At 36.4% G+C, this 15,441-nt stretch overlaps 1 protein-coding gene across 2 annotated transcripts in view; it reads right to left on the reverse strand.

Moving 5' to 3' along the window:
• IL31RA (interleukin 31 receptor A) overlaps positions 1-15,441 on the reverse strand; it is a 38,626-nt gene that overhangs the window by 6,968 nt on the left and 16,217 nt on the right. For both annotated transcript variants that reach the window (XM_027793306.2, XM_027793305.2), the window contains exons 5-12: positions 14,298-14,476; positions 12,719-12,870; positions 9,562-9,727; positions 8,877-8,959; positions 8,115-8,331; positions 6,481-6,663; positions 4,059-4,160; positions 2,422-2,568 (exon numbers count right to left, since the gene is read on the reverse strand). In XM_027793306.2, the coding sequence (XP_027649107.1) occupies positions 2,422-2,568; positions 4,059-4,160; positions 6,481-6,663; positions 8,115-8,331; positions 8,877-8,959; positions 9,562-9,727; positions 12,719-12,870; positions 14,298-14,476 (1,229 nt within the window). The remainder of the gene's footprint in view (positions 1-2,421; positions 2,569-4,058; positions 4,161-6,480; positions 6,664-8,114; positions 8,332-8,876; positions 8,960-9,561; positions 9,728-12,718; positions 12,871-14,297; positions 14,477-15,441) is intronic.

A 15,441-nucleotide genomic window follows, 5' to 3' on the forward strand; every position in this document is an offset into this window, starting at 1 on the left:
GTGTCAATAAATACACAAAAACCTGTTATACCAGGGAACTGTAGACTTATTCAGCATCTTTTACAATGATAGATCACGAAGTATTTTAAAGAAAACTTGAAATACAAAGTGACCTTATCAGCCCTTTGAGAAAGAAAAATTACCTGACAATGATTATCAATGCTACTTAAAAGTTTAGGACAAAAAAAATAAACCAATAGGTACTTACTTTTAAAAATAGATAGACTTTTTTTGCTCATGTTAAAGATAGGTGAATTATTACCTCCTATAGTTTATTTTACCATTAAAGACAGGGCTTTGAAAATTTTATTTCTTTGAGAACTTAATTTCTTCAGAAATTAAGATTTTAAAATAGTTTCTGCAGCTTGTGAAATTTAACTATACTTCTACTACACGCAGTTAGACACTGATCATCCAAAAGGATAAAATTTATCAGCACTGGAATATTACCACAGTAAATTCAGAGGAACACCAAAATCAACAGGAATTTTTTGTCCCACTTTCAAAATGCTTTTCTGAATAGAACTCAGTATTTCCAATACCATCTCCGTTACTGGAATTACTATGGTGTTCTTCACTTTAAGTTTTTTTTAAGCAGGTCATATATCATAACATTCTATGTCTACAAACTATTAAAAGCATGTTCATAGGCTAATCACTAAAACATTTTCTGTTGCATAAAGTCAAAGCCAACTCATATCATCCTTCAGTTCAGTCAAGAAACACTCAGGAAATAGATATGCTGCAATAGCAGGGAAACTAAGCAGTTTCTCTTAAAGCTAGGAGGGGAAAGTGAAGTTTTAGAATTAAAAGCACATCAGTGAAGTCACCTTGGCATAAACTCCATGTTCTATTCTTAACAAAAAGACGTGGCATCAGAGGAGCCTCAAAAAGCATCAGTATGGTAGGGTTTTGGCAAATAAGTTTAAGACCCTTGAGTTGTTATTTAAGATGTAATTTCCTAAAGAAACCAGGTAGAGGACTGAATCCAACAGAAATAATCAGCTTCCTCTTTCTATTTTAAAAACGACCAAGAATACTCTTGTTCTGGCTATCCAGATATCCAGAAGCAACTGAAGACATCACAAGATTTGTACGTTTGAGATCTTTTTAAAAAAGTATTATGCTAGCTGTGTGCTAATGGTGATGTCTAAACAAGAGAGGAAAAATAACCATTTCTAAAGCACTGAATGATCCAACAGCATTCTTCATAAACTATACAAGAACAACAAATTTAGGTCACCAAAACACTTCTCATAAAAGCTTCTGCTAAGATTTAGGCTAGAGAAGTTCTGAATAGATACGATTATACTGACACCTTGTATGGATACTACTCTTGAGGCAGGAGATTAAGAATACTCTCAAAAAGTTATGCTATCAGCCTCCAGAGCAGAAAAGAAGTATCAGCACAGAAAACCAAGCACATTAAAAAAAATAATCTAAAAAACTATGTCCAAAGAAACTATTTCTTGGCAGCTTTTCCTGGCACCTTATTTTAGCTCCTTGACTATGATTTGCTGGTTTGCTTTTATTCTTAAAATGACTGTGAAGACATTTTTACCAGAAAACTTCCACCATACTGTTCCAGAAGCTGAGGGCTTGGGAAAGACATCCTTCCAAGGACATGCATGGAATTCACAGATTCAATGAACCCTCACGAGATTCATATTCATGAACTTGCACAGGATCTATGACTCTACAATATATTTCATCTCCACTTTAGTTCCTCTACTTCCGTCATGACTTTCTCCATTGGCTTCAGAGGTATGTCACAATGGAGAAGATATTTGAAGATAGAAGGAGACCAGTATGTAAGTAAAAGTGGAAAACAGCAAGTGTCTGATAAATACTACTCTCTAATCTGGCATAATCCTGCAAATTTTTTTTTACTGTTAATGGGGAACAATCTGCAAAAAAGGCTCTCAATATATTATTTTCCATCCTGGTCTAGAAAGGGAAGAGGAATGATAATGCTGCTATAGACAGACTAGATTATCACCTGGAGATCCATCAGACTTGCCTTTGAGAAGCAGAAAGGATGATATGGTTGACAGTCATGGCTGTACTACCACAGGCAGTACAATACTAATAGTAAAAAAGATTGAGAGCAAGCAGTGCTGTACAAAATAAGTTCAGAACAAAGAAATTGAGCAAGAATACATGTGTAATATTAAAGCAGGGAGTATTCACTAGAATACCCCATCATTTCAATTAGAAAAAATTAATCTTTAAGCAAGCCACATTTTAGAACCAGTGTTTTCAGACACATTTATACCATACAATACATCATATGATCTCCTGTCTGAAGACAGTTATCTTCATAGTTATTAGCAAAGTGTGCTAATAACCACAAAAATAACTCTCTTCAGACAGCAGACTGTCATACCCTGTTGAAAGCATTGTTGTTTAACATGTACTTACTCAATTCTTTTCCACCTTCAGGTTTATAAAATATTGTATAGTTACTGATAAATCCATTTCTTTTATCCTTTGAAATCGCCTTCCATTTTACTGTAACTTCATTTTTCCCTGGAATGCCTGTGTCAGCCACAGGTCCTTCTGATGGCTCTACACAGAAGAATCATAAATTAAAAAAAAAATAGTAAAATAGTCTAAGTGCTGCAATGTTAGCCATCTGTGTCACTTCACACATACCAGTAACATTAGGGGCAACAAGTATGTGTCATCTTAGTGCTCCAATATAGCCCTCAACTTTTCTCACCCTCTTTAATGCGTGATTTCTTCTGATAATACTTCCCCTCATGTATTCTGGTATTTACATAGCTCTCAACATCACCGCATCCGAATATGCCAATATCCTTAAAAGGCTCTATACCCTCACAGCCCCAGAGGGATCAAGAGGTAAAGCATCCGTATGCACTCCTGGGGGAACTGGGGCGCAAGCTGGCGGTGTTCGCAGGAAGTCTCTGGCTGAGCTGAGGTTCAGCTGAGGCCTCCAGCGCCCCCAGCCTTTGCCCATCACATCAGATCTTTCTGCTTACACAACACAACCACACATGCACTGCTCGTAACTGTGAAGCAAGAGTTCTCCGTGCTTCAGTTTTAACACATCTCTTCCTTCCCGTTCTCTGACAACTTCTAGCACTGTCACAACTCCCTACAAATAGGAAAGCATTCAAAACAAAGTTCTGATTGTCCTAGTATTAATCAAACAAAATACTCCGTCACCTCCTCCTTGTAATTAATGCTGTTTCGTAGTGCATTGTACTACGTGTATGTGCACACATACATCGACTTAGACACACACAGACACAAACTGGCATTTTCACCTGAAATCTTAAATACCAGTAAACAACATTCTTAGAGCTGGCTGTACAGATCACTGAATTCACATTAAACTTCTACAGACAAAGAAACCTTCCTCCCTAGCCTTCCTACCCTCCCCACTCAAAACACTATGCCATCCACAGCTTCTATCCAACCACAAACATCATGGCTTCTTAACATTTTTTAAGTGCAGGACTGCAAGTATTTTGTTACATTATAAAATTTTAAAAAAGCAGGCTTTTGAAACCATCCATTTTATTCTGTGAGGAGAATTTCTCCGTATCTTAGGACTGAAAAATGCAGTCCAGCATTAATAAGTTTACGTATTGTATTTCTATCTTTTTATATATTAAATATATTCATGAAAATAATTACATATCTAGATGAGCTGTAACATTTAAAAGATAGACAGTTTAAAAAAGTTTCATGTTTGTAGCTATATGCTTTCCAAGTGCTCTGTATACAGTATGTAAGCCATACAACAAATGAGTGGATTCAAGCAGCAATGTACCTGTATCACAAGATACAAATCTTCTTCACTGAACAATGCAGTAGCTGATCTATGAACAGAAATCAGGAAGCCCAAATCCTCTGCTGCTGGTTCTTCTGGGTTTGGTTTTTGGGTTTTTTGGGGGTTTTTTTGGGGTGGGGGTGGGGGTGGCATCTACATCTCTCGTCCAGTAATGCCAGTACCAAATTTCTCAAACATAATACACCCTGAGACAGACTACAACAAACCTTCCACAACATTACTAGTTTAAAATACGTACTTTTTTCTTGGACATAAGTTTGTATGGAACATGGAGCTGCTACTTTATCTCCATAGGAAGGATATACCAAGATGTTATAGCATATAAATGGCTTAAAGTTTTCTGCAAAGGAAAAAAAAAATATTTACATACAATTCTCTATGTGATATTAGTACAATGAAAGCAGAATAAATCACAGTGCAGTTCTAAATATAGTGCCACAGACCTCTATTTTCTTCAACATTTTAGCAAGCACAATATATACCTACTGCTTATTACTGCCCTTAACACAATGAATTTTATTCAGTAGTATTCACAAGAGTACTTGGTTTCCGACTAATTTTTCACTACAAATGCTTGGAATGGGAATTTATACTTCAGCCTTACACAGCTTCTCTATATGAAGCCACTTACTCATCTCTTAACAGTTTAAGGTTTTGGAGGAAGATTTTATTTTCAAATAACCAGTATAAAATCATACTTCCAGGAATATTTTTAATTTAATATATCTTTAAGTTGACTGCTCTGCAGAAAAGAGTTTTTTCTCATGCATCAAACAGCTTAAAAGACACAGTGGAGCCCCAGCTCTTAACTCCACGTTGATGTTCCAGCTATACCAACTGCAGATCTGCTTCTAACCAGCTTGACTCAAAAGTACAATTGTAGAAGTGAAACCTCTGCAGTAGAATTTTACATAGAGAGAATTTCAAGACATAGTTCAAGCTTCTGGAAATGAAGTCTCGAACTCTGAACAATCCAACAGCCAAGTAATCAACAGGGTGCACACCCTACTTACAAGCAAGCCCCATCAACTCTAGGAGGACTCATCTGGGCCTTTACACCCCAGGGGATGAAACCAGTGTAAAGGGTTTCCTAGGCCATTCCTCCTCAAGCTCTGCAGCTTGTTCAACAAGAATAATGGCCATCAACAGATCCCTGCATTGTATCAGCTCTCTGATGCTTTTTCAGTCCCTCACACCTATTGCAACCCAGGAAAAGTTACAATGGCCCACATGTTGCCCTTAAACTAATTCCACAAAAGAATATCAGAACCAGGCCTCAGCAACAGTAAACCTGAACTTGACTTGTCATTTCTAATGCAACTTAAGCTTAAGGTAAACAAAGATCTCCTAATAATGCTGAGGAGAAAAGCTGGTGTTCTTTCTATATTGAGAACAGCTATAAATAGCATTTATTCCTCACACTAAAATGCTGAAATAGTGCAATTTTCAGTACGACTCAAGATTCAGGCATCTCAGTTCAATGAGTAATGAACTGCTCTTGAATTTCACTTCAATTTCAATCACTTCAGATTTGTTTTATTTGTTTTACTGTAGCACAAATACGGTATTTAAAACACTGTTGTCTGAGCCAGTAAGGCAAGTTTTATGGGCAAGCTAGATATATCTATCATTAATGAACTGTGTTCCTTTTCATTTTAGAAAATGCAGGATACTTGTTCTCTGAAAACTCTGGAAATTCTTTTTCCTTAGTGTAGGATTCAGAAAGATCCTAATATGAGTAAGAACCACTTTCAAATATGTTAAATTTAATTTCACTAATGGAGAACCAAACAACTAATGATCACACAGATCACATATATTATGTTAAACATTTTCACCATTATTCCTATGTCTGTAAATAAAAAAATCTAAATGTATAAAGAAAAGCAAGTGTCTATCATTAACTAAAGGTAATGTGCATGGGCTGTTCACGTAGACATCAAAATTCACAGATTTGCTTTTGCACATATCTCTTGAGCTCTGCAGTTTGTTTTTTCATTGACGCTATGTACACATAGCTAAAACATTACTACTTAGAGAGATTACCTACTTAAAAAAAGAGTCGACCTCTAAACCAAAAAAGTGAGCAGAACCTCGCCTATTTATTAGTACATCATAAGGTCTCTGAAACCTCTCAGAAATGCCTTAGGTCATAATACAAATGTGACTATGTGATACTTAACATGCCAGATTGACCAGTCATTCCGCTTGCTTATTTTCAAGTAGAATTCCCCCTTAAATCCTCTTCAGGTTTCTTTCTCTCTAACACACATGAAGGCACATGACTTCCACCTTCAAATTCATTTTCTTGTTTCTAGATTTCTTTGCTAAAATAGTGTACATCTGTCATAAGCCTCCCTACCGGAAGATTCACAGCATAAGATCAAACCAAAGATGTGCTTAAATATGAAATCTGGGCCTAATCTTACATGGGAGCAAACACAATCTTGCAGGAAAATTTGAGAAACTTAAAACTCCTATTCAATTACATGCAAAGATTTCAATAAAGCTTGTAATGATATGGTTATTTTTTAAAATGGTTTGAGGACCGCTGTATGAGTTCATCCCTGTTTGTTCTTTCCAGTCTACCTATAAATAAATATACATAAATATGTATATATCTGTACATTGTTACAGCTATAACTGAGAAATTAACATACTTTTGTTAGTCTTCCAGTTTGTAGAATCTGACACATACTGCCATGATCTACCAAAAGGATCTGTTTCCAATTCCTCGTACCACTCAACTACGTATTTGGTTACTTCTGGTTCAGAAGCTATCCATTCCACAACCACTTCTTCATTTGTTGTAAAGGTCCTCACTGTTTCAATAATCTGAGAAGCTAAAAATTTAATAAAATAAGTCAGCAATTCTATCTTCTTAAAACTGCAGCAAGAAAACAATTCAATTATAGCAAGATGAGATTGCTTCTTTGCAAGGGTATGGGACTTAGTCAAGGTTAAAATAAAAGTTTTAGAAGTTACTTTATACCTATGATCACATGCAGGTACTCAAAATACTTGAAGCATGTAAGAATTCTTACAATGACAAGGGGTGGGGGGATTAAGGAGATTACACTCAAGGAGGTTTACACATACAGAATCAAAGAACAGTCTCTCTTTTAGGATCTGTATTTTACAGTTTGTAAAGTTTTACAAACCGATTTACTACCAATTTTAGACGTAGTGCAGATAAGCAAGTTTTGGGATGACAAAGGCAATAGGAAAACCGTAAGTCAAGTCAACAAGGTCATGAATGACAGTGAAGTGAACCATCAACCTGCAGAACAGAGGTAATGAAACTGAGTGAACACCCAACATGGCAAAACAGAGGGGAAAAAGACATGGTGAAGCAGAAGGAAAAGACATGTGGAGGGTGGGAAAAGCATGCCACAGCATGAAAAAATCAGAGTAACATTTACTGTGGGACACAGAAGTGGATAGAAAGGTAGTCAGCAACCTCCAGGACAAGATGACATCCCATCTACATATTCCAGTTTTTCAATTAGATGTGGAACTTGATCGAGAAATTCCAAGGGGACACTTGCACTTATTTAATGAACAAGTGATGTAAGATAAGTGACTCTGTGTCAAACGCAGTCTCTCTTCCGGATGATGGTTAGGCAGCAGGATGTTGCAATACAAGGCTCACAGAGATACCAGAATTAAACATTAAGCCAAAAGAACACAATTGCCATGCTAGAGCAGACCAGCTTCCTGACCCTGGCAGTGGGTTGGATGAGGTACTGTGGGAATGTATATGAAATGAGAATAAACACAGCGTTTCTCTCTCTACTTCCATTGATGCATCTAAGGGACTTCTATTAAAGATGTCTTTGAATGATGTTAAATGCACTGCCATAATGCCCTGTGATAATCAATTTTACAACCTAGCAGAAGGATGAGACAGAATTGAGTGAGACTATAAATTCATTTGGGAGGTCCAAGGTTAAAAGAAACAAAACCAAAAAACCCTCAGAAAGTAATAAAATAGAAATTCTAATAAGATATCAGCACTTTCTGATGTCTTAACGACTATATCACAAAACAAATACCCCAACAATACTCATCTACAAAAAAAAAAAAACCCTTGATAGCAAAATATGACAACCAGATCTTGTTCTAGTAAAAAGTAATGGACTACACAGCTCTGTGCAAAACAGTGTTCTATTTAGAGATTTATGACAAAAGTCCTTAGTACAATTCCACTTCCACTACAGCAGAACTTAAAACAGATGACAGGAAGATCATTTTTTTAATGAGAAAAATATATCATGACATTAAGAAATCTTACTTTTTTCATCAGCGGGTGGAATCCTCAAAATAGCTTCAGGAGAATCTCCAGCAGAGTTATAGGCAGTAACAGATACTAGATATGCCTCTTCATTTAAAAGTAAAGTAATTTTCTTATCAGTAGAGAAGTTTGTCATTTTAAGTGCAGCATTGTTTTCTGGAAAATACTGTATTTTGTAGCCTAGAATTCTCCCAGAAGGTGGAAAGCTGTTTAGTGGCTATTTAAAAATAAAAAAAATGTGATAGTGTTTCAGTGTTATTTGTATTGTCAAAAGTATATACTGTACTAAAAAGTCCATATCAAATTACAAAATTATTACCCTAAATTTAGAAAAGCAGAGTATTTAAGTCTCATCTTCCGGACAGCCAGCTGCAATAATTTAATTGAAGGAAAGTTCAAAAGTCAAATACTGAGATTTGAAACACAAAGACCCTCTCTCTGGTCACTCTATCAGATTAAAGTGAATTTAAATACAGCTTTGGTAAACTGTGTTGTTTAAGAGTAGTTGTAAGGACATTCAATCAGATTCCCCAGTGATCTGAACACAATTAAACTCTTCCTTTCTGCACAGATTACAAAACACTATTCATCTACTGTTCAGTAAAAAAAAGCCTTTTCAATTCTGCTTTAGTTCAGTGAGGTTTCTTTCTGACGAGCGCAAAAACCCCTGGCAGTTATATATCCTACAACACTAAAATACTTCAATGCAACATCAGCTGCAGGATACCAATATAATTATCAATTCACAAAAAGAGTATATACCTTCCACATAAGATGTACAGATCGACTTCCAGCTGAGTGTGAAGATTCAATTACCCTCCACAAATCCACTTTTTCTGAAGGAGCTAAAGACACAAAAATATCTTGAAGTTTGTTGTTATATTAAAAAGATAGTGTAATACGGTAAAAACTATCAAAAGGTTTCAAAAATACAGCCCGATAGCAACTTGTTAAGAAGTTTTTCCTTGTCTAATGTTGTGCCTTTTTTCCCTAATAAGTACAACTTCTCTCTGTCCGTAAGGTTCCTTCTGCTTTCTTTTATTTAAGTTCTAGAGGAGATTTTCTAGTCTTGTTTTATAACTGGCAATTTAATTTCTCTACTTACAATTCACTTTATTGGACATACTTGCTACACCACATTTCTGCTACTATTCTGCTTCGCAATGTTGTCTCCAACTGCACTATTATTTTTTCCTCTTTCCACTCTCTATTCACCTTATTATTCTGCCTTTAGCCCTGTGTTGTTTGTATCACCTTTCAAATCTCCTCCACTCCCTGCTCATCTTACAGTTTTCCTCCTCCTGTATTTACACAAAATACACATTCCATTTAAACAGCAGAACTTTAAACTCAGTGACTGATAATATGCTGAGAATACAGTTTTCCAGTATTAAATCCTAATGCCTGAAGTATAGCCAAAGAAGAACTTACTAAAAAGTTAGCCTACCTTTCTCTTCTGTGCTTGCTGTTTTCCCTCTACTCCATTCACTCCAGAATACTGACACAACACTAATACACCGAACAGCAACTGAATATTCTGTGGAGTCCCACAGACTTGTGAGGTTACATGATCCTGTCCTATCTCCAGAACTCAGTGGGACAGTGACAAATTCCTGAAAGTAGACACATGACCAAAAATTATTTGCTATAAAATTGCATGCAGAAATATGAATTAGTTAAAAAAACCCAAAACCAAAACAAAAAATTCCACAGAAAGGATGCAGTTTTCATGTTTCCCACCTCGTTCCTCTGAAACCCAAAATCACTTGTTTTGCATTTCATTTATTTCATTCTGTGTAGCGTTTTTATTCTTCTGGTAAAACTCCAGGGTTTGAAAAACCTGAGCTAAAACCGTGTCTATCCTGACCATGGTTTGAACTGCGTGCAGCCCCCGTGCCATTCTACGGCAGCAGTGCTGGCACAGGAGGTGCTGGATGACTGCAGTTCCCACTGGTGGGAAGCAACTAAGGATTGCTAAAGCCAGTATCATCATCATGTCCTGAATACAGCTCTTCCTCACAGCAGAAGAATCCCTGGTGAAATAGTGATCACCTGCAGCCTGTGAGCCAGCTACGTACTTATTTCTTTTCTTGTTTGTCTTTTCTGACTTACAGGGTCTTCTAGGTCTTAGCCACATAATATTTGGGATGGCCTACAGCCACACTTGTTATCAGCATATGATTAAAATGAAAAGACAATAAGAACTCAGCAAATTCTGGTACCAAGAAAAAAAAAAAGATGGAACCTTTAAGTGTTGAAAGAAGACAGGAGTATGAGAAGTAACTGATGCAGTATCTTCTTGAAAAAGTAATGACAAGGCGAGTAATTTTCTCAACTTAAAAGGACCCCACTCACATGTCACTAATGGAAGTCAGAAACCAGATTGTTGTTCCAAAACAAAAGGTGAAAGATGGCATGAAAACCAGGAATTGGCATTGATGCATAAACTCAACCAGATTGACAACGGGAAGTAAACAGGAACTATGGAAAGTTGTTTTTTTTTTTTAATAGAAAGTGTTTGTGTACCAAAGGACTGCTATAATCACTACACCAATGTCTCATCTTCCAAATTGGAAAAATCAGTATTTAACAATAATTAGTAATTAACAACTCTCCTTCTCCAAACCTGAAAGACACTAAAATAAATGTTACAAGCTAGTTAAAATCTAACAAGGTAAGCAAAGGTAAGTCTTAGAATAAGGAAGATTCCCTCTTGGGAGACAAACTCAAGTAGCAAACCACACAGATTTACAACAACAGCGCCCAAAACCTGTGAAGAAATTCCTGTCTTTTCCGAGGAAAAGTGAATCAAACTATAACAACACAAAATGCAGACACCCACTCCTCTGAACACCATAACGGGAAGTGCACTGCCTAACAAAACTGAAAACTTTAGTCCATTCTGACCTCAAGAAACTCATAGTCAAAACCAGAAAACTGCTTCTGTGAGAATGAGTTCAGGGATCTACAAACCAGTGCAAGGTGACAGACTCTTTAGCCAACCTGCAATAAAAAGGGCTTCTAAACCATTATCACCCTCACCTCCCCCCAGAAACTGACACAGAATAGCAGACACCCCAGACTAGCTTTTAGTTACTTGTCAAAAGGCTTTTAACAATGTTTGATTCTAATTAGAAACTTAGTATATGCAAGTAGAAAAATAGGCCGTCAATTTTTCACTCAGTAAAACCAGTTTGCAGCAACCTAGTTAGATCATTTTGGTAGGAAAGCTTAAAAGGGCAAGAAAATATCTGTCGTTGGCTCAATATTATTTTTTTTATTATTATTTATGAGCTGACAGAAGAACACCGGTATCTACCTGACGGTTTGAGGCTGTCTTTCTTGGCAGCTGCCACTGGACTGGCTACAAAGTTATGGCTCACACCTGTCCAAGATCCTACAGAACTCAAATCACTGGACTTTAGTCTTTAATGTTCGGCTACTTCTCTCTAGAATGTCTGCGGAAAAATGCAGGTAAGTTCTGAGGAAGAAAATGGATGCAGACTGTATTAGTGAAAAAGTGGATTTCTTATTCAGGTGCTGACAAATTTAACGCTGTAAGTTCACAAAAACATGAATGTTTTCAACATTTGGAAAGGATGTCATATCCATGTAAGCATCACAAGGACATCAGTGTCTTGACTCCAAAGGGATAAACATCTTGAATGGGTCTTTTAAATAAATATTAGCTCAGTTTCTAATATCCCAGGTGGACCTGAGGCACCTTGACTGCCTAATCATCCCCAATATCCTGAATCCAATAACTAATACGTCATATCTACCACAAGCATGTTTGCCATGAGAATGTGAGGAGGATGCTAGTTAGAAATATCTTTAGTATCAGAAATCTTTTTTTAAAGCTCTGAGGACTACTATTAGTTACCCTGATGAACTCTTCTCCCCCAGAATTACACATTTATTGTATACAACAGTAAGGTCAAGGCAGGCATCTCAGTTTAATGACTTCAAAGAAACAAGCCAAGCAGCCTGGCCCATCCTTAAATTGTGGAAGAGGAAACAGTAAGACTGCAAGCTTAATCACTTCCACGCTGAGAAGCATTGGAATAGGCCTTCTGAAAGAAGCAAACGACTAAATACTGTTTTTTCTGTAACAGTTCCATTCAAGTGTGAGAAAGAAACTCAGAAAAAATAACTTCCCTTATTTTTTATCTTGCAAAACTTATACTTTGATTCATTTGAAAATTAATGTATTCAATTCTACTATTTCAATTCTACTGTTGTGGGTAAATGCTGTCTTCAACACCAGAATGCAACAGGAAGATAGAATACCAACCGACTGTTAGTAAAACACAGACTGTGTGTGTGTAATCCCTTAGCCTAAGGTCCATCCTTCAGCCTTTCACAGAAATACATTCACAAGTATGGTATGTACCAAACCAAACACTGACTAAAAGGAAGAGAACAATTAATCCTAGACAATAAAACAGTGATTTTAGGATCATGCATGCCTGCATACGCTCCACTAAAACGTTTTAATCATTATTTCCAACTACTTGTTGCTTTTTTTTCAGTTTAGCCTTCTATAACATTAAGAAATTAGTCACAAAGAAGCTAACATTCAGAACAAAATTTCTGTAGCTTACCGAAGAGTTTGAATACAAGTTTCTGTATTGAACCTGGCAAATTAAATCTTGTGAAGGGATAATCTTCTCAGGCATTTCCCAGGTGACTGTAAGCAACTGCTTTATACCAGCGATTTTTTTAACAGAAAGTATTTCAGGGGGTTCAAATTTCTCTAGAGTGAAGACACAAGAACATTAACAGGGGAAAATGCTTCTATAAAAGTTCAGAATTGCTCCATCTACATGTGCTCCAAGAATTTTAATTATTATCTCAGTAGTGTACAACCCATCAGAGTATCCACATGACTGTCTATAGACGTAACTTTACATATGGGAAGTTACCTGTAAAAGAGACTGCACACGTAACTGACTTAATGCTGTCAAACCCACTCTCAAACAGGTGTGCATATTTCTTTCTTCTGTACCAGCACTGAAGAACAGTACTCAGAGACAACAGCAGGGAAAAGAAACAAAGCAGAGCTGGGATGCCAAAGTCAAGTCCAAACTGCAGATGAGGGAAGAATTCAGCTGGAAAGGATCTGAGGGGGACAGAAGTGTGACTGAGACTATGGGAAAAGAATGGATTAGTGCTGAGAAAAGAGATGGCTGGTACAGAGGATGTGGAAAGCAATCAGGAGGCACAGCAGGTCTGAACATGGGGAGCAAAGGACCATATGACTGGAGAGCTGACAGTGTGCTGCAGCAAAAATACTCAGTTAAAAGGGTTGGTGGTTACCTGCACCAAAATGAACAGAGGAAAGTGCAGCACAGCACAGAGGGAGAAGAAGTAGATAAAATATTATTATTGCTCCTGGGAATCACAGAACACGTGAGTTTTTAACATTCCTAACCAGAAAGTAAAATAGTAGAGCAAATGATGGGCAAACTGGCAAAATTATATCAATATTCATTTACAGCCAGGTATTCCACTGTCATCTAGTACCACTCAAAAATATCAAAGTACAGTCCAAGCACCACTTAGTTTGACAAAAACTTTTACAATATGGCCTTTACTTGTTAATAATTAAAAACTTTGTAATTTATAATGGAAACATCAGACATCAGCTTAAAAAAATATTGTCGTAGTTAGACATTTCATAGTATGAATACAGCACACTATCATTTTTCACCACCTCTCGTTAAGACCAAGAAACTGCTGAAAATTGCTGCTGCACCACCAACCAGTTAGAAGTATTTTACATAGAAAGTACATCAATTAAAAAATAACAAGAGAGTTGCCTCAACTAAACTGGAAACATCCAGATTTTGATTAAAAAAATTGGAAAGGATGAAACATTTTATTAAACCCTGAATATAATTTCAGAGACCTCATAGTTCTAGCTAACTATTAAAAGTACATGGCACTTGAAAACTGAAACTAATTTAAAACCAAACGAAACCCAAATAATAGTTTCAAAACCATTATTAAAAAAATTTTTTTTTCTTTTTTTTCTTCTACATAAACCAACTTTGATTACATGACTTGTTTCAGAATTCTCTAACCTGTATACTATATGGAGGGAAAAAGAATTGCGGAGGATGCAGTCAGCTCAACCTACATTGCTTTATCTTTATTTAATTTTTACTTTTTTAGAATTACCTATTCTTTCCAAAGGTATAGGAACACAATCTGAGGAGGCTTCACCCAAAACATTTTCAGCTTTCACCTGAAAACAAAAAGAACTACTATATGGGGTATCCGGATAATAAAATGAACATGACTCTGTTTTGCTTCGGCAGGCCACTGTATTTTGAAGAATCACCCTTCCTTCTCTCATCCTAAAAAAAAAAAAAAAAAAAAAAAAAAAAAGAGAGAAAAAAGGAGTTAGAAATCAGAGGATTTTATTAGAGTAACTCAAGCTAATTGTTGGGGTACTATTTAACTATTATTCATAAGTTTTTGTGGTTGCAGAACATTTGTACCAGTGAACATCTCCTTAGATGATATGTTTGTGTGAATGAATTCTCCTTCCTAATTGCACTGCTCCTGCAAATCCATGTATGTAGCATGCACAGGCTCAATTAGTTTTAACTGCAATTAGTAAGACCACTTTCCAGGAGCAGTAATGAAGAGTAAAATGCCTTAATGAGAGATCCACATGCTAGTATTATCCTGTATTAAAATCTCAAAAGAGAGGTGAAATCATGTAATTCCATGCAAGACCTTCCTTAAAAATATAGATAGACATAGCTAGTAACACATGCCACATGAAGCTATGTGATAACAAGTTTTTATTCGGCTTTTCTTTTTTTCTACATTTAAAAGATAAGCTGTACAACTGCCAAGCTATTACAAGACAATAGAAATGTGACAGATTTTCCTGAAGGAACATATTGATAATGTGCTGTCTTTGCAGCATATACTTTCGTAACAAGTAGTGCGGGATGCAAAACTAACAGAATTTGTTTCATTTTGCCAACCCACGAAGAAATTCTTCCAATAAATAAAAACTCATGTATGGGGCCTGTGTTAAATATTTCATATTATGCAGCAAGCAAGCACATCATTTGTGTAACTCAGTTTGAGGCTGGTATTTCACGAACGTTTTTAAGCTAATGTACACCTGTACTGCTGTGAAAGGAAGGAGCCCTACCTTCCTTAACATGCACAGCTGTTTGTTCCCATCCACAGCTCTCTGCCCCCTCGAACCAATGCTTTTGTAGTCATACGGTAAACTCAGTTGGGGAATTATCTGGATTAAAATTAGTCGTTAGATTTTACTGGAAATAATTTTGCAATCTAA

The sequence above is a fragment of the Falco peregrinus genome, chromosome Z (assembly GCF_023634155.1).
Source record: "Falco peregrinus isolate bFalPer1 chromosome Z, bFalPer1.pri, whole genome shotgun sequence".
Lineage (NCBI taxonomy): Eukaryota > Metazoa > Chordata > Aves > Falconiformes > Falconidae > Falco > Falco peregrinus.